A 24,634-nucleotide genomic window follows, 5' to 3' on the forward strand; every position below is an offset into this window, starting at 1 on the left:
GTTTAGTCGCCGGTGACCCGACCATGAGGCAGGTAGTACTGGGTTACATGGTACCAGTAGCACATGGCATGACCTGACATATATATATATGGATATACATACATACATATACATATATATATATATATATATATATATATATATCACGTTGACACACCAGTTCCCGTTGGAGCATCGAAGTTAAGCAACGTTGAATCTGATCAATACTAAAATAAGACACCATTTGGGAATTCCTCGTGTTGTATGTGCTCTCTGCTTATTTCGGCATTGTTTTCAGTCGCCCTGGACTTCTCCTTGCCACTGCACTCAAGCAGTGCTTATTAAGGAACGGTGTGGTTGGAGATTTCGCGACCCATGCCTCACAGTTACATGTGCAGGCACCCTTACAGGGGTTATCTATCACCTTTGGAGACTGAACGCAGACATCGTATATAAGGTGTGAGATATGAATGATAGAAAAAAAAATCATTTACGTGTACGATCGTTTCTGAGATGACACAATTTTTTTATTCGAATAAAGTCTCTTCGTCAACACAGGAATTAGACATTAAATGAAAACAATTAAACATATAATCTCTACTATTATATAAAAGGAACTTAGTGTGTGTGTGTGTGTGAGAGAGAGAGAGAGAGAGAGAGAGAGAGAGAGAGAGAGTTCCTATGGACTCCAAAACGGCTGGGCCGATTTTTATGAAATTTCACATAAAGTACTTTATATGCCTGGCAGTGTTCTTAGATGGGTTTGTATCGGAATGTCCTCGCGAAGTATCCATAATCGATAATCGAAATAATCAGATGAAAGAATCAACAGGCGATTTTGACCAAAGTTAACACCTTACACAGCCTAACAGTACAAGTGCATTTAAGAAGTTTTATTACCGCACAAACCGAAAGGCTCAACATATAAAATCAACATTAGGTTCTTTGATATGACAGGGGTGCGTTCAAAATGAATGTTTCTGTTTAAAGCACAATTCTACTATGATACTTGGCATTTTATTTTAAACTTAAATTCAAACCATTATCACCGCACAAGCAGTAAGGACAGGAATATAAAATCAACATTAGGTTCTTTGATATGGCAGGGACGCATTCAAAATGAATGTCTGGTTAGAGCACAATTGAAGCATAATACTTGACTTTTGAATTTTAAACTTTAATTCAAGCCATTATATATATATATATATATATATATATATATATATATATATATATATATATATATAATTCTACACTATTAGGACAAAATTATGTAGTCGATAAATAGAATTTTCAGATAAAAATTATGGTGTCTACTGATTTTTTTGTCAATTGTAATAAGTTATAATGTTAGCTTCCAAATTATGCATTCGAAATTACCTGAATATTACTGAATTATTAAAAAAAAAAAAACAATTTAATCGTGTTTGTATGTGAAAAATTGCAGCCATCTTGTTTACACCGAAACGGAAATTACATCCCTTTTGAACTCTCCTGTGTCTTACGATCGTTTTCTTCCAATTCTATTTTTTATTTTCCTTAATAAATAATTTTCTACCTTATCGATTTTCGTAGTATTTTGATATAATCATCTTAAAAATACAAGGAATACGTAGATACCATTGTTTTCATGTGAAATTCAATACTACGTACTACGATTTCTGAAATCTCGTCCCAATAGTGTAGAAGCGGCATTAACTTTTCACACGGTCAAAGTTAGCAAGAAACTTGTATTGTTTTTTTTCTGTGCGAAATTCTGTGCGAAATGTAAACCACTGAATTGTGAAAAAAATAAAAATAAAATAAATAAATAAAATATTGGTCCAGTCGGAATAGAATTATCCTCCTCCAACTGAGGGCAAAAGCCCGAATGCTAGGAGAGGCGAAGGGTTTTTACCCAATAAGGGTGGTTGCAGAATTTGTCATGATCGAACACACCGGTATTCCCCAGTGAGGCCACCTCGGGCGAATGCTAATAAAGAAGCCCTTCCCTTTTCCCAAAAGAGAAGGTAATGTCTATGACAGTGCCCCTCCCCTTCCTCTCCGACCTCTGGAACTGAACAGGACTCGTAAAATCGAGGAGTTTGCGTCGTTGTCGGCGTCGTCGTCATCGTAGTAGTAGTAGTAGTAGTAGTAGTAGTAGTAGTAGTAGAAACCTATCTCAGAACACTACCAGATACGTAAAGTACATTTATTTATTTGCAGACTGTTATCCTCATCTTCATAGTTGTTGTTTCATCACGTTTCGATCAACTCATCCTCTGGCCTTCTTCAGGTGGTTAAGTTAACCGCGACGGGATAGGAATGCTGATTGCTGAGTGTCTTAATTGTATCCCTAGTAATTATTGCCTTCCATAGTTGTTGTCTCACCACGTTTTCGCCAACTAATCCTCCGGCCTTCTTTTGGTTAAGATTGAAACCACTATCTTCAGAAAATGCTCACCTGGAACCGTCAACGCCGCTATCCATTGCGCCATGCACCACGATGCATAAAATAAAGTACATTTGTGTGATCTTTCATAAAAATCGGCCCAACCGTTTCGTTAAAGAACGAATTTATTCACACACACACACACACACACACACACACACACACACACACACACACACACACACACACACACTTCCTTGTATATGATAGATAGATAGATAGATAGATAGATAGATAGATAGATAGATAGATAGATAGATAGACTTCAACTATAGGTAAATAAATGTTTTTTTTAACTTACCATCTGAACGGAAAGTTCGTTACTAAAATCAATTCCTCCTTGTAGCCGAAACCCCCAAGAAGTTCCCTGGTCGGGCCTCGTGAGTGTTATGTTGAGGGGCTGAGCCATTTTTTTTTTTTTTTTTTTTTTTTTTTAAAAAGAAAAGTTTGAAAAACTCCGAAAAATGAAAGCAGGAAATACGGGAAGCGACAACAAAGTTTTTGTTTTGTTGTTGTTTGGGCCCAAAAAAAAACCTCAAGTCGACTGCTTCGCCGTGCGGACGGAGACTTAATGGAGAGAAACAATTTGAGCAGCAGGCATAGACGGACGAATGTCGTAACAACTGGTGAAGAAGAAAGATAAGAACATAGATGTATATATATATATACAGAGAGAGAGAGAGAGAGAGAGAGAGAGGGGGGGTATGTTGTCAGATCTATATAGATATAGATATGCGTATGTTATTGAAAAACGAGCAGCAGGCAGAGATACAAACAGAAAACACCGCGCTTAAAATTAGAAGGAAAAAAAGAAAGTAAGAAAGAAAGAAAGAAAAAAAAACGTTAAAAAATGATAAAAGGAAATAAATAGTTATTTAGTGAGAGAGAATGAGAGAGTGAGTCATTGGGTGTGTGTGTGTGTGTGTGTGTGTGTGTGTGTGTGTGTGTGTGTGTGTGTGTGTGAAATAAACAGAGAGAAAGATATTTAATGCGACAGAAGGAAGGAGACGATGAGTTATTTTAGTGTGTGTTTGCATACGTGCGTACGTGTGAATGTGCTTGTGTGTGTGTGTGTGTGTGTGTGTGCGTGTGTGTACGAACGAAAGAGTGAGAAAGGGAGAGTTACCGAATAAGAGTAGAAGAGAAGGTAAGTTGTTTAGCAAGGGACAAAAGAAAGGGTTAGTTATTCCGTGAAAGAAAGAAAGAGAGAGAGAGAGAGAGAAGGAGGGAGTTATTAAGTTCGTGCATGCGCGTGCGTGTATATGTGCGTGTGTGTGTGCGTGCGCGCCCGTCCCGTGTGTTTCTATGCGTGTGTATGTGAACGAACGACTGAGGGAAAACGTTACTGAATGAAAAAGTTAGAGAGAGAGAGAGAGAGAGGGGGGGGCAAGGGGAATTTATTTCGTGAAAGAGAGTTAATTATTTAGTAGACGAGAAGGGAGGAGAAAGAGAGAGAGAGAGAGAGAGAGAGAGAGAGAGTGTGTGTGTGTGTGTGTGTGTGTGTGTGTGTGTGTGTGTGTGTGTGTGTGTGTGTGTGTGTGTGATAGAGCGAGAGACAGAGTTATTCAATAAAAAATGAATGAAAGAGAAGGAGGGAGAAACGAAGGGTTATTTAGTAAAAAAGAGAGAGAAAAAAGTGGATGATCTATTCCGTGAGAGAGAAAGAAAAGGTGAAATATTTAATGGAAGTAGAAGTGAGAGGAAAAGAAAGTTTGTTTTTTATTGAGATAGAAAGAGAGAGTGACTTAGTTTAGTTACTGAGAGAGAAAAGTAGAAAATAAGTTATTTAGGGAAAGAAAATGTGGCGGCTCTGTTATATATAAACAGAGTCGCCCTCGCCCTCAACTCGTGTTTCTTTCATTCACACTGAGGAAGGCCGAAGGATCGGTCGAAAATATGTGCTTTTAAAAGAAATATTTTCGTTTTTTTTTTTTTATTAAAGACTTTTTGTATTCCTACACGTCACCACATAGAAAATAAATACAGAAAAGATATAAATATTTATGTATTTTTCGTATTGATTTTTTATTCACACACACACACACACACACACACACACACACACACACACACACACACACACACATTTCCTTGTACCAATTTGGAGGTAATAAAACAGAAAAAAATTATTTTTTTAGGAGGTACCAAATTGGTCAAAGGGAAAATTATTTCCAACTCGTATTTAGGTAAAATGCACTTTCGTATAATTTATTAAAAAAAATATTGCAAAAACAAAAACAAATAACATCTATATATATCTATATCTATATATATAAAAGTGAACGTGAGTGTGTGTGTGTGTGTGTGTGTGTGTGTGTGTGTGTGTGTGTGTGTCTTTGTACATTTCCCTACGCAATAACTCTGTCAATTTTCAGTCTACAGACTCGAAATTTCATATACAGGGTATGGAGATTTGGAAAAATCTTTGTAATCCGTTTTTTGGCCAGAAATTTGGCTGTTAAGGGGTCAAAGTTCAACAATTTGACCTTTGAGAACTCTACCAAACTCCTCCGACAATTTTGGGTCTAAACAATTGAAATTTTAGATATAGGTTCCTCGGACATGGATCTAACTTAATAACTTGATTCGAGCCCAAAACAATAAATGTATGTATGTATGTTTGCATATCTGCCTAAAACCTTTGACTGGGGCAACGGATTTTCACAAGACCAGTATCGTTTTGAAGCTCGACCCTTCAGACGACAAATACCGAGAAATGGGCTAAAAACATTAATGTCTTCACCCTCAACTGGACACTTTTCTACAAGGAGGGGTCGCTTTTTTCACCGATATTTTCGAAAGTTATCCTCTCTTTTCAATTGTCTAGCCTTAATTTAAACCTACGTCACTTTCGGTTTGGCGGCGGATGTAACAGCAAAGACGTCATGTTTTTTTTCCTGTTCTTTTTCTCCTTCGCGGTACGGGTTCGAGCCTGCCTTCCTACTACCACGTTTTTTTTTTTGCTCAACACACACCTCCAAACACCCGGGCAACGCCGGGCACCCATGCTAGTATATATATATATATATATATATATATATATATACAGGGTGGCCACAAAGTCACGCACCAATGTTAATTAAAAAAGTTAAAAAATTAAATAAGTTATAGTAGTAACATTTATTCAAATTCAAAGTTCATTGGTGCGTGACTTTGTGGCCACCCTGTATATACTAGCGGGGGGGGGGCGGGGGGGTACCCGGCAAGATGTTGCGGGGGGGATGGGTGTTATAAAATAGTGGGGAGGGGAGGGAGAATCAAAACAACAGTGGGATGCCCGGGTGAAGAGAGGTGTTAAAAAAAAAAGTGGTAGTAGGCAGGAAGACAGGCAGGCTCGAACCCATATTTTGAAGGAGGAAAAGAAGGTGAAAAAAAGCCTAACGTCTTAGCTGATGCATCCATGGCGAAACCGGATGTTGCGAGTGTTGGACTTAAGGGTAGTCAATTGAAAGGAGATGATGACTTGCAAAAATGTTGACAAAAAATACTGACCTCCCCCCCTCCCACCCACCTTGTAGAAAATTGGTCAGTTGAGAGTGAAGGAATTTGTTTTTGGCCAATTTTTTAATATTTGAAGGAACCAAGTTTAAAAATGATACCAATTTTGTCACGTTCCGATGTGTTTGTCAAAAGTTTTTGTGAGACACACACACACACACACACACACACACACATTTTGCCTTTTATATAATAAATTATTTAAATATTGTTCAAATCCTATTTCGGTCACCTAAATAGGTTTCAACATTACTCTAAAACAACTTATTTTTCTTAAACTATATTTTAGTAAAACAAATTTAAAACCATTCTATGAAAGCCAAATAGACCCCATAATTTTATTATACCGCATCTGTTCAAATTGAAACACGCTTATCATAATATTCTTATGTGGATCTATAATAAAAAAAAAAAAAAAACTTGTGAAACTTGATAGGCCCTGAACTGGCATCTAAGCTTCAGCCTCTGTCCCATCGACGAAACGTTGCATCCCTCTGCCTGTTCTACAAGTATTTTAATGGTGAATGCTCTGACGAACTGCAGACACTTGTGCCCCCACGACGTAGACACCCTCGACAAACCCGACAGGCAGCTAAATCCCACCCCCACACAGTAGAGATCCCTAGATGTAAAAGATCTTTCTATTCCAGTAGTTTCTTCCCCAGAACCGCTAGACTCTGGAATTCCATTCCAGGTTCTTGCTTCCCTAACTGTACTGACATGCAGAAGTTCAAGTGCAATGTGAACCGACATCTTGCTGCCCAAATCCCAACATAGTGCCCCAGTAGCTGCTGCCCCTGATAGTAGCCCCCTACACCAAAGTGGCAATGTGCCTTGTTTGGGGTGAAAATGTAATAAAAAAACAAAAAAACTTTGTGACATATTTCCATTCTATGGAGGCCAGGCGCGAACGCAGACCCCATAATTTTATCATACCATATTTCTTCAAACTATAACATAATTATCAAAGTATACTTACGCGGACAGATATGAAAAGTCTTTGTTAAAGTTTGTGGCATATTTGCATTCTATGGAGGCCAGGCGCGAATGCAGACCCCACAATTTTATTATACCATCCCTGTTAAAAATGTAACGTAGGCATTTTTGCTCCTTGATACGTCTTCTATCATTGTATGCGGTCAGCTTAGTATAATAATAAACCATATTGGAGCCTATTCATGTCCACCCACCCACACACACACACACACACACACACATTCAGCTTTATTATGTACTAGCAGTTCAGCCCGGCTTTGCTCGGGCCCTATGTACTGTTCATAACTTTATGTGCATATTATATTTATAACTTTATGTGCATATTAAAAAGTTTGACTTATGTCCAGGTAACCTACATCTAAAATTTCAAGTGTTTAAACACAAAATTGGCAGAGGAGTTTGGTAGAGTCTGCAAAGGTCAACTCTTTCAACTTTAACCTATCGCCAGCCAAATTTTCGCCCAAAAACTGATTTAAAAGCTTGCTGTATGTCTGAATACCCTTTATGCAAAATTTCAAATGTTTAGACCCAAAATTGGCTGAATAATTTGCTAGAGATTGCAAAGGTCAAATCTTTTAAACTTTGACCTCTTGGCAGCCAAATTTTCGGCCAAAAACCGATTAAAAAGTTTGCCCTATGTCTGAATACACTTTATGTAAAATTTAAAATGTTTAGACCAAAAATTGGCTGAGTAATTTGGTAGAGATCGCAGAGATCAAATTTATTTTAACTTTGACCCCAATTTTGACCCCTTAACATTTATTGTTTTGGGCTCAAATCAAATTAAAGCGTTTGATTCATGTCCAAGTAACCTACATCTAAAATTTCAAGTGTTTAGACCTAAAATTGGCAGAGGAGTTTGGTAGAGTTTTCAAAGGTCAAATCGTTGAACTTTGACCCCCCTGAAAGCCAACTTTTTGGCCGAAAACCGATTAAAAAGATTTTCCAAAATCTCATTAACCCTTATGTCAAATCTCGAGTCTGTAGACTGAAAATTGACAGAGTAGTTTGGTTGGGAAATGTACACACACAGACACACAGAGAAACAATTTCACTTTGATATAAGGAATTGTATTCCTTGTCAAATATTTATACTTGTTTTAAGTTTACAGGATTATTAAATTAGTAAACCTGAAAAAAAATTTTATTCAATATATATATATTAATGGCCTGGCTAGGTTACGGGGAAGACAACCAAGCAAAAAAAAAAAAAAAAACTAAGCAAAATTCATCTAAAAGCAGAAAAACTGAAGCTGGCCTACCAGGACACTATATATATATACAAATGTAGGCACATTTGGACATATTTTATTGGTTTGGAGTTTTTTTTTTTTTTTTACCAATTGTCACACAATTTTAACCATATTATAATCTTCAAAAAGCCTGCAAATTTTCATGTAGTTTCGTCCCATAGAATCAAAGATATGAGCATTTCAATATTCAGTTTGGCTCCCAGTATAGATATATCCATAAATATACCACCTTTTTTTTTTTTTTTTTTGGAGGAGGGCAATTTTTTAAGTTCCAAATCCCAGCAACTATTGATCAGAATTTAACAAAAGAAGGCTCGTTGGAAAGGTAATGACCTGAATTGTGTAATGGACTATATATCATTTGTCCTTAAGGTCGCCCATTAAGAGGATCATCCATCATCCAGAGCCTATTTTTGGCACTTTTTTACATACATAAAATGTTTCAATCATAGTCATTTGTTTTCCTAGTTTTGCATATGAATTACAAAATATCTGATATTTCCCCCCAAAACCTCTGGCCTTGATTGAGTGGAGACTTAAACTTGCTATGGTTTCAAATTATATGAAATAACAGCAAGGGGAGACTTGATTCCAAATATTTCTCATGTGTTACATCTCCCCTGTTTTGTTTTTCATACATAAAGTAAATTTCACAGTACATAAGGATTATTTGATACTCGAGATATTCATAATCGTACCCTATTTACAAAAGAGGGGAGATATAACATGTGAGAAATATTTGGAATCAAGTCTCCCTTGCTGTTATTTCAGATCATTTGAAACCATAGCAGCGAGTTTTAGTCTCCCCTCCATCCATCAAGGCCAAAGATTATATATATATATATATATATATATATATATATATATATATATATATATATATATATATATATATTAGTTTTTTTGGAAAAAGAAATCCAGCAGAGTGTTCAATTAAAAGGAAAATACGAAAAATAAGAGCATATTTATATTTCGTATTTTGTGTACAGAAAGTTGTTAGATGAGATAAGTCATTGGTACCGTCGGTTTCAAGCCTGATAATTAAGACCGTTTTAGATACCCATATCAAACTCTGTTCATGAGTATTGGCTGAAGAGAACTTGATATGGATATCTTAAACGGTCCTAATTATCAGGCTTGAAACCGACGGTACCAATGACTTATCTCATCTAACAACTTTCTGTACACAAAATACAATATATATATATATATATATATATATATATATATATATATATATATAAAATGATCATCAAACGTTATAATAATAAATTATTAAATAACTATCAGTCATAAAATACGCTTAAATATATTTTAATTCATGCAGATTTCATATTATTTTATTAGAGAGCCAATTCTCTATTGAATATTATATATATATATATATATATGTATATATATATATATATATATATATATATATAGTTGCGACAAATGTCTGCACTTGTGATTTTCTCAAAAACCATAAATTTAAGTTAAATTGAATGTAAATGTTTAATCAACCTATGCTTCATTTGACTCGTCTTTCATTCCTCTATAATTTTACCTGTTCATATTTGACTTTTAACTGAAGTATCCTTGCGTTCACGTCAATTTAAAAAAATTAACTTCAAATCGAGACGGTAAAAAAGAAGTTCCGCAGCAACAAATTAGCTTAAAACCAGTTTAAAACATCCAATTTTTAGGCCACAAAGCATCTTTAATCCTAATTGTTGTTGTTCCATGTTATACAACGTAAGATTTAATCTATATGCCTCGCCTTTCTCTTAGTGATCGTCAGGAGCTAATTAATCTCTACCTTTCTGGCTAATCCAAACGAGAAATCAGCCGCAGATTGAAATGTGATGAGAAAATGGTATGAATGACTGTGCAAAGGCACTAAAACACTGGCAGTGTTCGTGATGCCTCTAAATCTGGTCGTCCTAGAGTTACTTCTTACAGGGAAGACAATGCTATCAAGATCCGCAACCTCAGAAACAGATTTGAAATGGTTCTCCAAATACAACAACAGTGCAATCTTGTTAAAAAGTGCTCTCTTTCTACTGTCAGGAACAGAATGAAGGAATTTAATTTGTGAGGCTGCGCTGCAAGATGAAAGCCAATGATTTCTGTGGAGAATGGAAAGCATCTTATGGACTTCGTCAGATGTAATGAAGATCATGATTCTTCATATTGGTCAAAAGTGATTTTTAGCGCCGAAAGTAAGTCTAATAGGTTAGACAATGATGGTAGGCAGTATGTCTGTTTGTCTATCAAAGGAAGGACGAGGAATTTAATCATAGGTGCAAAGTTTCAATGCTGCAAGGTGGTGGAAGTTCAGTTTTCGTGTGGGATGTTATTAGGGCCTATAGTTCGCTTGCAAGGTCGAATTAATTCAACCAAGTACATTAATATGTTGACTGAGCATTTTCAATTAACTTTGGCCGAAATTTGGATGATAATCCCATCTTCATGCAGGATAATGCTCCCATTTACACAGCTTCAAGAGGTTCCTGGAAGAACATCATATTCCGTGTTTGGATTGGCCTGCACAATCTCCAAACCTCAAACCTATCGAAAACATATAGCATTACATCAAGCAAGAGTTACGCAATGATAAATTTTCAAATCTGGAAGAAGTTTGGATAAAAATTATAGAAAAGTGGGATGCCCTATTACCGGAGTATTGCCACAGACTAATTCAAGGAATGCCCAAAAAATTGCAGACCATCAAAATTGCAGAAGGGCTATGCTACTAAATAGTTAGTTCATTGTGTTCCTGTTGTATTTGTGCTGCATTAATGTTCTAAAGTTTCATTAAAGTAATAATTTTCCATTGTGCAAAGTTTCTATTTGCCTTCTCAATTTGAAGTTAATTTTTTAAATTGGCATCAACACGAGAATACTTCAATTAACAGTCAAATATGAACAGGTAAAATTATAGAGGAATAAAAGGCGAATCAGATGAGGTATGGGTTGTTTAAACAGTTACATTCAATCTAGCATAAATTTGGGGTTTTTGGAAATTTGACAAGTGCAGACATTCTTTTTGGCGCCACTTTATATAGTATTAGTTTCAAAATTTATAGAAAAAATTTGATATCATCAGATGCCATTTGAGCTATCGATAGATAGATGAGAGAGAATTGAAATTAAACTACTTCAAGCTATGAATGAATTTGCGCATGTGCAAAACTAACAGAAATATGTCAACAAGTTGAAATGAACATTTTGCATTTTCTGTACACATTTCCGGACGTGTTATTCATCTATTCAAACAAAGATTTTACTCCTTATAAACCATCCTTGGTGTATGATTACTATTTCGTGCTAATTTCAGTGTTATGTGGTCAGTAGTTTAAGAGTTTATCGGTTAAGTATTTTCACACACAGGCATATATACATACGAGCACTGTTTTAGTGATATAGATTATTGAAAAACATTTTTGCTAGAATTACAACATAAATATGAATAATAATAATAACAGCGATAACAATATTATAATAAACGCATCAAAAATAGCAATGATTTTCACAGAAATAGTAACAATCCTAATTCAAATGTAAAAAGACACAAATAGAGAAATGAAATGTTACTGCAAAATTAGTGTGAACTGCCCTTTAAAAAATAACTAGCCTGGATGCCCGGTGTTACCTGGGTGTTTGGAGGTGTGTGTTGAGCAAAATAAAAAAAAATAAAAAGAAGTTGTAGTAGGCAGGCAGGCAGGCTCGAACCCGTCATGCAAAGGCAGAAAAGAAAGTGGAGGTGTGTGTAAGGGTGTTGGTTGAGCAAAAAAAAAAAAAAAAAATAGTAACAGTAAGCAGGCTCGAACCCGTAACGCGCCAGAGGAAAATAAAGTGAAAACAAACAAAACTGTCTTACCGATGTGCCTACATGGTTGTGACATCATGAGCGGTCGAAATAAGGCCTTTTAAGTGACGTCATGAATGCGAGGGTTGGATGACTTGCCAAAAATGTCAGCAAAAAAATCGACCTACCCTGTAGGAAACTGCCCAGTTGTGGGTGAAGGAATTAATGTTTTTGGCTAATTTTTCGATATTTGTCATCCAAAGGATCGAGCTCCACTCGTGAAAATCCGTCGCCTCTGTTGAATGCTGAAAGTTTTTGCGAGAAGTACAAACATACATACATTCATACATTTCAACAGACAGGTGAGATTTATATTATAGAAGATTTATATATATAGATTATAGATAACAGTGAGTTTGGACACTGGACGTTCGAAAACGTTTCTGTTCAATTTCTTTAATGGTGTGTAAAATTTGTTTTGTATAGCTGAATTTAAAATTTGTGTTGTATAACTGAATTTAAAATTTGTGTTGTATAACTGAATTTAAAATTTGTGTTGTATAGCTGAATTTAAAATTTGTGTTGTATAACTGAATTTAAAATTTGTGTTGTATAACTGAATTTAAAATTTATGTTGTATAACTGAATTTAAAATTTGTTTTGTATAGCTGAATTTAAAATTTGTGTTGTATAGCTGAATTTAAAATTTGTGTTGTATAACTGAATTTAAAATTTGTGTTGTATAACTGAATTTAAAATTTGTGTTGTATAACTGAATTTAAAATTTGTGTTGTATAGCTGAATTAAAAATTTGTGTTGTATAACTGAATTTGAAATTTGTTGTATAGCTGAATTTAAAATTTGTGTTGTATAACTGAATTTAAAATAACGTCAGTCAGTCGATGACTAACAAGTGTTGATACCCAATAGACAGAAAAGGTCACACAAATATGACGTCTCGATTCGACACATCAATTCCAATATTATGACACAATCGGCCTAAAGCCTGTCAAAATCATATTTCGAAGTTGAACTTGAAAAAACATGTCTAACCAAGTGCAGTAAAGAATTATCACTCCTCTAAGCACACTGTGCCCTGCAAATTTATATCATTATTACTAGTAGCTAGAAAAGGCAACTTACACTCATTTAAGATATCAGACGTAGGTAGGTCATATATCTATTAGCATACTAAATGTAAGTTAATCAAAATTTGATACTATAAGGGTTTCCTATATTTAAAACTAGCTGACAAATCGTCCGAGGATGGGTAAAATGAATTTTCTTTATACATATATATATATATATATACACATACATATATACATACATACATATATACATACATACATATATATATATACATACATACATATATATATACATACATACATATATATATATACATATATATATAAATATATATATATACATACATATATATATACATATATATATCAACGTCTGAAGAGAGGCCGTTTGTGAAAATTTTCAAACGATATAAGGTTTGAAATTGCCCGAATGGTCACGAAACGATTGTAACGAACAATGAAATACACTACTTGCTGCTATAAATCCAATGTTTGTTGTCTTGATTTTGTGAAAACAATATATATATATATATATATATATATATATATATATATATATATATATATATATATATATATATATACTAGCAGGACACCCGACGTTGCCTGGTCATAAGATACGCTTAAATATAATATTTTAATTCATGCAAATTACATATTTATTATTATAAAGACAATTCTCTATTGATTATTATATTGAACCTAATATATGCTAGTGAGATTAAAACTAAGAAAATATTATTGACTTGGTTGCCAGCTTGAAGCGAAAACAAAACATACAATTCTCCCCCCCCCCTCCCATTCCTTAGGTAGAGTAACCAGTGAAATATAACGAGGTTCATTACGGAATTCTAAACTGTTTAGAATTCCGTTTTTGAAAATAAGGGTTGTTGCCTGATGAGGTCTCTAGTTAGTAAATACTAATAGACCGAAACATGCTCATGACTGTGTAGCAACAAACTACTGCTTATGTAAAGACAAATGTAACTTGCTCTACTTCTGTATTGAGCACTCTTGTATGAACCTCGTTATATTTCACTGGTTACCCTACCTTTGGAGAATAGCAACCTCAAATATATATATATATATATAAATATATATATTTATATATATATATATTTATATATATATATATATATATATATATATTGCGTTTGTATTTAGGCAGCATTCTTTCATTTAAACAAACGTTGTTAAAGACAACAAAGATTTTGATTAGCTTGTTAGTCCTTTTTATATTTTTTCAATTTTTCCCAAAAAGATCATCAGAAAAATTGAAAAAGTAAAAAAGATCTAATAACACGTAAACTCTCTGTTGTCTTTAATAACGTTTGTTTAAATATATATGTGTGTGTGTGTGTGTGTGTGTGTGATTCAAACACTATTGTGTATTCTGTTTACATTGGTGAGGGGGTGGTAGTGGTGCTGGGCAGGCATTAAAACTATGCAAGACAAATAAATAAATAAATAAATAAACTGGTGTTCAAAAGTTCTCAGAATCTGTAAGGAATGGAGAGTCGTTTTTTTTTTTCCGGGATTCTGCTTTCCCAACTGTACTGACATGCAGAAGTTCAAGTGTAATGTGAACAGATATCTTGCTACTCATCTCCCTTCATAATATCCCTGCAACTTATGTCCCGATATTATCCCACTACTTCAAAGTGGCACTGTGCCTTGTTTATGGTGAAAATTGAAAAAAAAAAAAAAAGAGATTAACTCGAGAAATAAATTTCAGCATCATTTTTAACATAGAGACTTTTATATAGACAGGTCAGCCGACCTGTGTCCCGGCATTATCTAGGAAAGTAGATTAACCAAAGAAAATTAATTTATTTTTATTTCGGACAATTATTCTCATCTTTATTAGTTGTTGTTTTTCATCTTTTATTGGTTTGTTTATTCACAACGTTTCGGCCAACTAATTCCTCTGGCCTTCGTCAGGTGGTAACCGCGACGGATAGGAACTTCGAACTCCTTACTGCATTCTCAGCCATCACTGCCATCCGTAGTTATTGTTGTCTCACCACATTTTTTTTTTTGGCCAAGTAAACCTCTGGCACGCTTTGGGTGGGATTGAGACCGCTATCTTCAGACAATGTTTATCTGGAACTGTAGAGGAATAATATATATAACCAAAGAAATAAAATTAGCTTTAGCACGGACTATGTCTGTACTACGAATTCCATTAGCTAATTCATTGATATGTTTTGATTTATCAAGATTTTTATCAATTCAAATAAACTTATGTTTTGGAATTTTTTTAGATATAGATCATAAATTTGAATTATTTGGATTACTGTTCGCATCTTGAATATTATTCTCACAGCGTTTCAGCCGATGTAATCTTTGAGCTTCTTCAAGATCCGTGGCGCACTGAATAAAAGTGTTGAGCAATAATCAGTTCCAAATGACAATTTTCTGGAGGTTGAAGGTTCAGTCCTCAGCCTGGGTACTAAGAAAACAATGATGAATTAGTAATAAATGCACGTTTGCAAATGTGAAATGACGTCACTGTACGGAAAAAAGACTATAGAACCAAGCTTCTCTCCTTTCATCATAATCGCTCTGACCCCCCCCCAGCACGCCCCACCTGAAATGAATGGCTCTCTTCTTGGGGAATCACTATGTCTTGACAAGCTTCTGGAACTGACTTTCACTCCTGATCTGAAATGGAACACATGCATCAAATCTGTTGTTAAGATTGCTGGAAAAATGGTTGAATCACTTTACGTATTTCATATTAAGTATCTCATTGCTGATGCAGTACTCTATCTGTATAAGAACCAGGTACTCCCTAAAATGGAGTACTGTTGTTACATCTGGGCAGGAGCTGCTCGGTGTACCCTATCCTGCCTTGATAGAATTCAAAACTGGCTCCCTGATAAAATTGTCTTGAAGATGGATATATTTGCTGACAACACCACGCTCTATAACAGGCACGAGGGGAAAGCAAATGAACACATATCTAAGGAAATGGCAGAAACACTAGCGGATGACCTCCAATCTGTAGTGGAATGGGGACAAAAATGGATGGTTACATTCAATGCTGCCAAGACTAATCTTGTTTCCTTCAATAATTACAAGAAACCATCTCTACCACCAATAGCAATGGCCAAAAACACATTACCTGAAAGTACTTCTTTTAAACTCTTTGGCCTAGCGTTCACAGGGAACATGAATTGAAATAGATACATTGAGAGAATTGCTAAGGCCGCTGTGAAGAAGGTGGGCTCCCTCTACCGTGCTAGAAAGCTACTTTCGCCTGAAAGTATCCTGTACCTCTATAAGGCCACCATTCGCCCATGTATGGAGTACTGTTGTCACATTTGGGCTGGTGCATCTGCTACTAGTCTCTCGCTCCTAGACAAGGTTTAAAAGAGAGTCGCCAACCTGATAGGTCCTGAACTGTCATCTAAGCTTCAGCCTCTGTCCCATTGACAAAATGTTGCATACCTCTGTTTGTTCTACAAGTATTTTAAAGGTGAAGGCACTGACGAACTGCAAACAGTTGTACCCCCTCGATGTAAATAACCCCGACAAACCCGACAAGCAGCTAAATCCCACCCCTATACAGTAGAGATCTCTAGGTGTAAGAAAGCCTTCTACTCCAATAGTTTCTTTCTCAGAACTGCTCGACTTTGGAACTCCCTTCCGAGATTCTGCTTTCCCAACTGTACTGACATGCAGAAGTTCAAGTGTAATGTGAACAGACATCTTGCTGCTCATCTCCCTTCATAATGTCCCTGCAACTTATGCCCCCGATAGTAGCCCCCTACTTCATAGTGGCACTGTGTCTGGTTTGGGGTGAAAGTTGAAAAAAAAAACAAAAAAAAAAAACTAGTAGATGAGACCCTTTTCTCTTTCCTGCAACCTTGTCTTAAAAAATAAAAATAAAAACTTATTTCTTGGAAAAAAAATTTTTTTTTTTAAATATACTTACCCCCTCTCCCCCCCCCCCGCCAGTAGAAATTACTTAAGTTTTCTTCTTCGCCTACTTTCTTTTATTAGAAACTAGCCTGGGTGCCCGACGTTGCCCAGGTATTTGGAGGTGTGTGTTGAGCAAAAAAAAAAAAAAAAAAGGTGTTAGTAGGCAGGCAGGCTCGAACTTGTGCAGCAAAGGCAGAAAAGAAAGTGAAAGAAAATCTGATGTCTTAGCTGATGTCTCCCTGACACGACCGGAAGTCAAAAACGTTGAAATTAACCAAAGTCAATCGAATGGTGACAATGACTTGCTAAAATGTCAACGAAAAAAACGACCCTTCCTTGTACAAAACGGCTGAGTTTAGGGCGAAGGAAAATGTTTTTGTCCAATTTTTCGATATTTGTCGTCCAAGATGACGACCTTCAAAATGATACCAATCTTGTCAGGATCCGTTGCCTCTATCGAAAGTTTTTGTGAGACATACATACATACATACATAAATACAAACAGACAGGTGAGATTAATACTATAGATACCTATTACTCTCAAGGAAGATAATTCCAAATAGTCACCCCATTTTTTTCAGACTTCCTATTTACAATGCCTCCCCACGGGTGTTAGAAATCTATCTAACCGTTTTTTGCTCCTTGAACAGTGGCAAAACAAGACAAATCACAACAAATCACAACAAATCACAACAAATCACGACAAATCACAACAAATCACAACAAATCACAACCTTTAAAATTCAATACAAATTTTATTGATCTTCATTTACAAAAAAGGAATGCCCATCTTTTGCTTCTGTAAACAGATCTGTTAACAAGCTCGAAAGGTGATAGTCTTTCATCTTCAACAGGAAATAAAAGCAGGTTCCATTCTGTCTTCGGAGATAGGAGTTTGAAGCCGTAGAAAGGATCGATAAGATGCCTTCTGATGTAAAGGATCTAATATTTGCACTGATAACATAATGCAGAAGTCCATGATAAATGTTCATGTTAGTTCGGTAATTTATACCGATGAAAGTCTCTAACGGACTCAATGAAGATATGCCTATATTAGCCATGAAATAAATTATCTCAAAATCTTTAGCGGGCTTATGATTAATGTGCCTAATTATTTAGGCATGAGATAAAATGTCTCAAAGAGATGAAAGTTGGAGGGTAAGTTTCAAATGTCCTTCTTGTATGATTTGGCTGCTTGATTTAACTGGAGCTGATTCCGTCCAGTTCGGGTTCTTTGCTGAAACTGAAAAGCAAAAACACAAAATAGAAAATGCTCGCGAAAGTGCAACACTTCGCAGAGAGTAAAAACAGCCCATCTGATTGGTCCAGAACAATACAATGGGAGACATGATGCAATTGTTCAATTTCTAACAAAGGACAGAGTTAGACACCAGGGTCGTTTTTTAGCGTGGAGAAAAGGAACAAAAATAAAAATTATCTCAGTTGTGAAGGATCTCTCCTCCACTGACAGAGAACAAGAAATTGAAGTGTACCATCTGAAGAACAAATACTACACTTTGATCTTGGCACATAATGGTATTTTTTTTTCAGAGTTGTTCTCTTTACTGTTTTTTTTTTCCTTCCCTTCCCTTTTTCTCCCCACTTTATTCCCTCCGGTCACAACTTTGCGAGAAGCTGTCTGACAATTTTGAAATGCTTCAGTGGTTTGCCAAGCATCCGTTATTGGTCAATTCTAATACGCGTGAAGTCTGTAATTTTGCAGATTGCAATGCAATTCGCAGTCCATTGATGAATGGAGATGGTTATGTAAAAAAAACAAAAAAAAAAAAACACAGATATCATCGGTCTATACGGGACGAACTCTCTTTTTGGGGGAAAAGCGGAAAGCATGACGTCATTACATAGGAAAAAGGCGAATGTGAGGGTGGAAGGAACTGCAAGTGGACAAAAAAATACTTTGAATAAAAACAACAAGATTGTTGCCAAAATTTCGTTAAATAACCTGTAAGGTTTTGAAGGGTTTAGTATAAGAACAGAACAAAAAGAGAAATATGAAATATGACAGGATTTATTGACTCACTCTTACAGCCCGCGTGGGGTTCGATTCCATTACATTTTTTGTCTCTCGCTCCAAAAGAGTTCAATAAGAGGAAAGAGGGTTAACAGTCCAAGGGAGATAATTCCGATTATTCCACATCCCCCTTTCAAGTCCCAAATTCATAGTGAAAGTTTTTCTGGTGGTTGAACTTTTCTACCACTCTTTGTATATTTTACTTTAGGACTTTCTGAGTTAAAGGATTGGATATCCTCGTGTACAGTTGACTGCACATCTGTCTGGTTAGTTTGTCTCATTAAATTATTGTAGCTGCACTCAGGAATGTCTCTGGATGCATTTGGTAAGGCAGACAATTCTGTCGGTGCAGCTATTTGAGGAAAATCGATGTGCTCATTTCTTTTTTGAAGATGGTTTCTGTTTCTACAAAACAATCCTGAGTCCGCTTCAACCAGGACTGATCTTGGAGTAACAGTATCTACCACTTTGGCTGGGCTCCTTTTGGGTGTTTTCACCCAAACTGCCTGTCCTTGGGTAACAGGGGTTTGTTCTCTAGTTCTATGACGTTTATCAAAATACAACTTTTGTTTCATTTTGACCCGAGCGTCTGCTTCTTTGAATTTTTCTACACTTTGTTGATAATTTTCATTTTGGTGAGGAAGTGCTGGAATGCAAGTCCTGAGTTTCCTATTCATCAACAATTCTGCAGGGCTTTGGCCATAATGTATTGGAGTAGTACGGTAATTAAGTGAAGCAATGTAAGGATCCTTTGACTTTTTAAAAAGATTTTTGACTGTTTGAACAGCACGTTCTGCTTCGCCATTGCCTTGAGGATGGTGTGCGCTGCTGGTAAGGTGAATAAAACCATAGATTTTTGCAAACTCAAGGAAATCTTTAGATATAAATTGAGGGCCATTGTCACTTATTATCATTTCAGGTATACCGTACTTAGCAAATATTGATTTGCAGTGGTTTACGATACAACTTGCATTGGTATTTTCAAGATGTGATATTTCTATCCATTTTGAATAATAGTCTATAACTATGAGGTATTTGTGGCCATTTAATTCAAATAAATCCATCGCAACTTTTTGCCAAGGGTAGTCTGGCAACTTGGTTGGTTGTAGGGGTTCTGGCGGATATCTTTTTTCTCTTTCACAAATACTACATTTTTCTATTTTCTCCCCTATTTGCTTTGAAAGTCCTGGCCATCAAACATTACTCCGTGCCAATGCTCTACATTTCACTATACCTTGGTGTCCCTCATGAAAACGATCCAAGATGTCTTTTTGAAGATCCGCAGGGATGATTAGTCGGTTCTGATACAGTAAAAGTCCTTGGCAGACTGTAAGGTCCTGCCTTATAAACCAGTAGGGTCTTAGCTGAGGGTCTTCTGTAGCGGTTTCAGGCCAATGGTCCATTTTATGACTTGACTGCAGATTTTGTCAGAGTGTTGTTTCACCCTTATTTCTTCCAATCTCCTGTCGGTAACAGAGATGTTTTGTATAATTGAACGGATGAACATGTCTGTCTCTGTCTCCTGCTCAAATTCATGTTTGGTTGGTAGGCTGTTTGGATCTCTAGATAGAGTGTCTGCTGTAATGAGATTTTTCCCAGCGGTATGCATGATTTCATAGGTGAATCTCATTAAGCGCATATGGAAACGCTGTATTCTTGGGGTTAGTTCATCAAGCCGTTTTGTTTTTAATAATGCCAATAATGGCTTGTGATCCGTTTCAATTATGAACTTATGCAGCCCAATCAAAAAGTCGGCAAATTTTTCGCAACACCAAGTGACTGCAAGGGCTTCTTTCTCAACCTGAGCATATCTCTGTTCCGTTTCAGTAAGTGCTCTCGATGCATAAAATACAGGTTTCCAGTCATTCCCTTGTTTCTGGAGCAGTACTCCTCCCAAGCCATAGGAAGATGCATCAGCCGAAATTTTTGTTGGCTTATCAGCACTATAATGGAGCAGTACCGGTGCAGAACTCAGATTTTTCTTTAGTGTTTTAAATGCAGTTTCCTGAGGCTCATCCCAAATCCATGCATTGTCTTTCCTCAGGAGATCTCTGAGTGGTTTTGTGGTCTCTGTTAAAATTTTCAGCAAATTTACCAACATGATTTGCCATCCCTAGCAGTCGTCGCAGTTCAGACACGTTTTGTGGTCTGGTCATGTTCATGATTGCATTAATCTTCTCTGGGTCTATTTGGATACGTTCTTCTGAAATGAGTTGGCCAATAAATTTAATTTTGCTAACAGAGAATACACATTTATCATTTAATGTTATTCCTGTTGCCTCCATTCTCTCTAGCACTATTTTTAAACACTGGTCATGTTCCTGTTGGCTTCTCCCACTGACAAGAACATCATCTATGTCACAGATGACTCCTGGTATTCCTGACAAAATGTGTGTCATTTCGCGGGGAAAAATTTCAGGGCCTGAACTTATTCCAAATGGTAGGCGCTTATAGCAATATCTTCCAAATGGCGTAATAAAAGTGGTAAGCTTCTGAGAATCTTCATGCAACATAATTTGATGGAATCCGCTCTTGCAATCCAGTTTACTAAATATCTTGGCTCCATCAAGTTGAGCTAATAACTGGTCTGAAGAAGGTAGTGGGAAATGTTCACGCTTCACACTTTCATTAAATTTAGTGAAGTCAACACAAAGTCTGATTTTACCATCCTTCTTTGGAACTGCTACAATAGGAGCACACCAATCAGTAGGCATTTCGATTGGGCGGATGATATCTTCACTTTCTAATCTTTTAAGCTCATCCTGGACTTTTTGTTTCATAGGAAGTGCTAGTCGTCTGGGAGTTCTAATTGAAAAAGGTTGAGCATTCTTATCCAAATGTATTTTATAAACATGCTTCAGTTTTCCTAGTCCCGTAAATACTTTTGAAAATTTTTTTTTTGTATTGGTGATCTCTGCCTTCTATAGAGTTGATCTTGCTCAACAAGTTCAAAGCTTTAATTGCTGGTCCACTCAACAATGGTTCCATCAAGTCCTTAACGATGTACAACTCTTGCAGTGAATTTTTTTGTCTATAACAAAGTGTAGCATCTACTTTTCCAATCACCTTTATCTTGTTCTGACCTGGTCCATATAGTCTTTTATCCATCTGCTTTATTATAGGAGATTATAGGAGAATTTTTCCTAAAGAACCGGTCCGGCACTACAGTAACATCAGCGCCTGTGTCCAACCTGAAGTTGACTATTCTGCTGTTCTTTGCGGTGGTGACCTTTATATTGGCTTGCCAGTGAATTTTTCCTTCCTCTTCACCGTTTTTAATGTTTCCCAATGAGATCGACACTAGGAAGTTATTTTCTTCTTTTGCAACTCCCCGTACCGATTTTGTTCTACATTCCGATGCATAATGTCCTAGTTTTTTACATTTATTGCATGTTGCATGCATCGCTGAGCAGTCATCTCTGCCGTGTGAGGTAAAATATCCACATCGTATGCACTTTCTTTTAGTCATTTTATTATTGTACTGAAAATTCTTTTTTCTAAATACACGGTTTATTTGTGTATCTGGTTCTGCTGAGGATATAGCTTGTGACTTGCTTTGAGGTTTCATGTGCTCTACCCATTTGCAGGCATTTATCTAGAGTTAAGGTTTTATCGGCTAAAAATTTTTCCCTTAAAAAATCATCCTTCACCCCAACAACAACTTGATTCCTAATTAATCTGTTCGCTAATTGTCCAAAATTGCAACTTTTTGCAAGCTGGCGTAGAACCGCTATATAGGTTTCTATATATTCTTTCGGTTCCTGCTTTCGAAGGTGAAATTTGTATGACTCCGTACGCTTCATGCATTTCTCCAACAAAGAAGTCCTCAAATTTTTGCAAGACTTTTTGAAGATTATTTCGATCCTCCTTTGAATTAAAATGTAACCCTCCAAAAATATCAAAACATTCCTCACCGATTATAGAAAGGAAAACACAAGTCTGATATACTGAATCAACCTCGTTTGACAATCGACTGGCCACAGAATAATTAAAAAAATTTCGTTTAAATTTCCAATTGTTCGCAACATTTCCTGACAGAGACATTTTTGCCGGGGGCGGTATATTGGCATTGAAATTTCTTTGAGCCATAATTTTATTTTATTTTATTTTTTTATTTATTTTTTTTTTAAATAAAACAAACTTACTATTTTTCTGACTCCATGTAATGTTTTGAAGGGTTAAGAACAGAACAAAAAGAGAAATATGAAATACGACAGGATTTATTGACTCACTCTTACAGCCCGCGTGGGGCTCGATTACATCACATTTTTTTGTCTCTCGTTCCAAAAGAGTTCAATAAGAGGAAAGAGGGTTAACAGTCCAAGGGAGGTAATTCCGATTATTCCACATATCCTCCGTGTTTTTTTTTTTTTTTTTTTTTTTTAATAATAATAAAAAAAGCAAATATTTGGAGCTAACCTCTCCAATTTAGTCCAGAGTTAACACCTTCAATATAGCCATTTTTCTCTATATAGCATTAATAAAGAAAATGTTTGTTTTTCTTTGTTTTTTTTTTTAAAAAAAAGGTCAATTTGTTGTTTCTCATCACTTTTTCACATTCATCTTAATTTGATGACATTTGTTTTCGGGTGCTGAAAACGAATATCACATGTAAAATTGTCACTGACAAAATAGTCTTGCAATTGACACCCCTAACACGAAACTGCGAATAAAATATAAAAATCTCGTAATTTCTCTGTTAAAAGTGGGTTATTTATTTTCTTTATGGATTATACTTCCAAAATAAACTATTAAAGTTGTTTTAAAAGTAATAGAAATTTTTCTTTTTTTTTAAACAGTAATGAATTTTCCGAACTCAATATTTTTCAATTTTTAAACTTTAAAAATCTATCAAAATTTTTCTATTTATTCTATTTTTACGATATTTTCAGGGTCAATGTGAAATTTTATGTTCTTTCCAATAAACCGAATATAATATTTTAGACAAACGTTTTTTTTTTAAATTCACGCCCCCCCCATTTTCAAGTTTCTATTAAAAAGTAAATAATTAATTTACTCACCGAAAAGTAAATAATTAATTTACTCACAAATTGAAGAGAAAAGGTCAATAAATAATATATTCAAATTTAAAACAAAAAACAAGTAGTGTTTTTTAGAATTTTACCTGTAAAGTTTGAAGTTTAAAACCTTTTTTTTTAACCACGTTATTTGTTTTTTTCTTTTTTAATGGAACCTTGGTCCTTGCTCCTTTAATTGAAAAAAAAATTAGGGCTTGAATTACATTTTTCGATGAGTTATAAGCTTGGAAAGACAGGGGGTCGAATAATTCACGCCTCTCATTTTGAAATGTCTATTAAAAAGTAAATAATTAATTTATGTACCAAAGTCTTATATATCACAAATTGAAGAGAAAAGGTCAATAAATAATATATTCAAATTTAAAACAAAATAAAAGAACTGTTTTTTAGAGATTTACCTGTAAATCCGAAGTTTAAAACCTTTTTTTAAAAAAACCACGCTTTTTTTGTTTTTTGTTTTTTTGTTTTAATGAAATCTTGGTCCTTGCTCCTTTAATTGAAAAAAAAAATAGGGTTTGAATTAAATTTTTCGAGGAGTTATAAGCTTGGAAAGATGGGGTGGAATTATTCACTATTTTCACGAAATTTCTGACACACC

General features: G+C 35.4%; 1 protein-coding gene and 1 long non-coding RNA gene across 5 annotated transcripts in view; one reads left to right on the forward strand and one right to left on the reverse strand.

The window, feature by feature from the left end:
- LOC145266539 (PDZ and LIM domain protein 1-like) overlaps positions 1-3,193 on the reverse strand; it is a 200,352-nt gene extending 197,159 nt beyond the window's left edge. For 2 of the 4 annotated variants that reach the window (XR_013864739.1, XM_080122313.1), the window contains exon 1: positions 2,712-3,045. Coding sequence is in view for 3 of the 4 variants with exons in the window: in XM_080122313.1 (XP_079978439.1) it covers positions 2,712-2,819 (108 nt within the window). In the remaining variant the exon portion in view is untranslated. Of the gene's footprint in view, positions 1-2,711 lie in introns of all 4 variants that reach the window. The other 2 variants (XM_080122314.1, XM_080122312.1) reach the window with 2 other exon arrangements.
- Positions 1-24,634, forward strand: part of LOC145266541 (uncharacterized) — a 131,076-nt gene that overhangs the window by 48,701 nt on the left and 57,741 nt on the right. The window lies entirely within an intron of this gene.

Source organism: Euprymna scolopes, chromosome 41, assembly GCF_053919585.1.
Source record: "Euprymna scolopes isolate OS-2025 chromosome 41, ASM5391958v1, whole genome shotgun sequence".
In the NCBI taxonomy this organism is placed as follows: Eukaryota; Metazoa; Mollusca; class Cephalopoda; order Sepiida; family Sepiolidae; genus Euprymna; species Euprymna scolopes.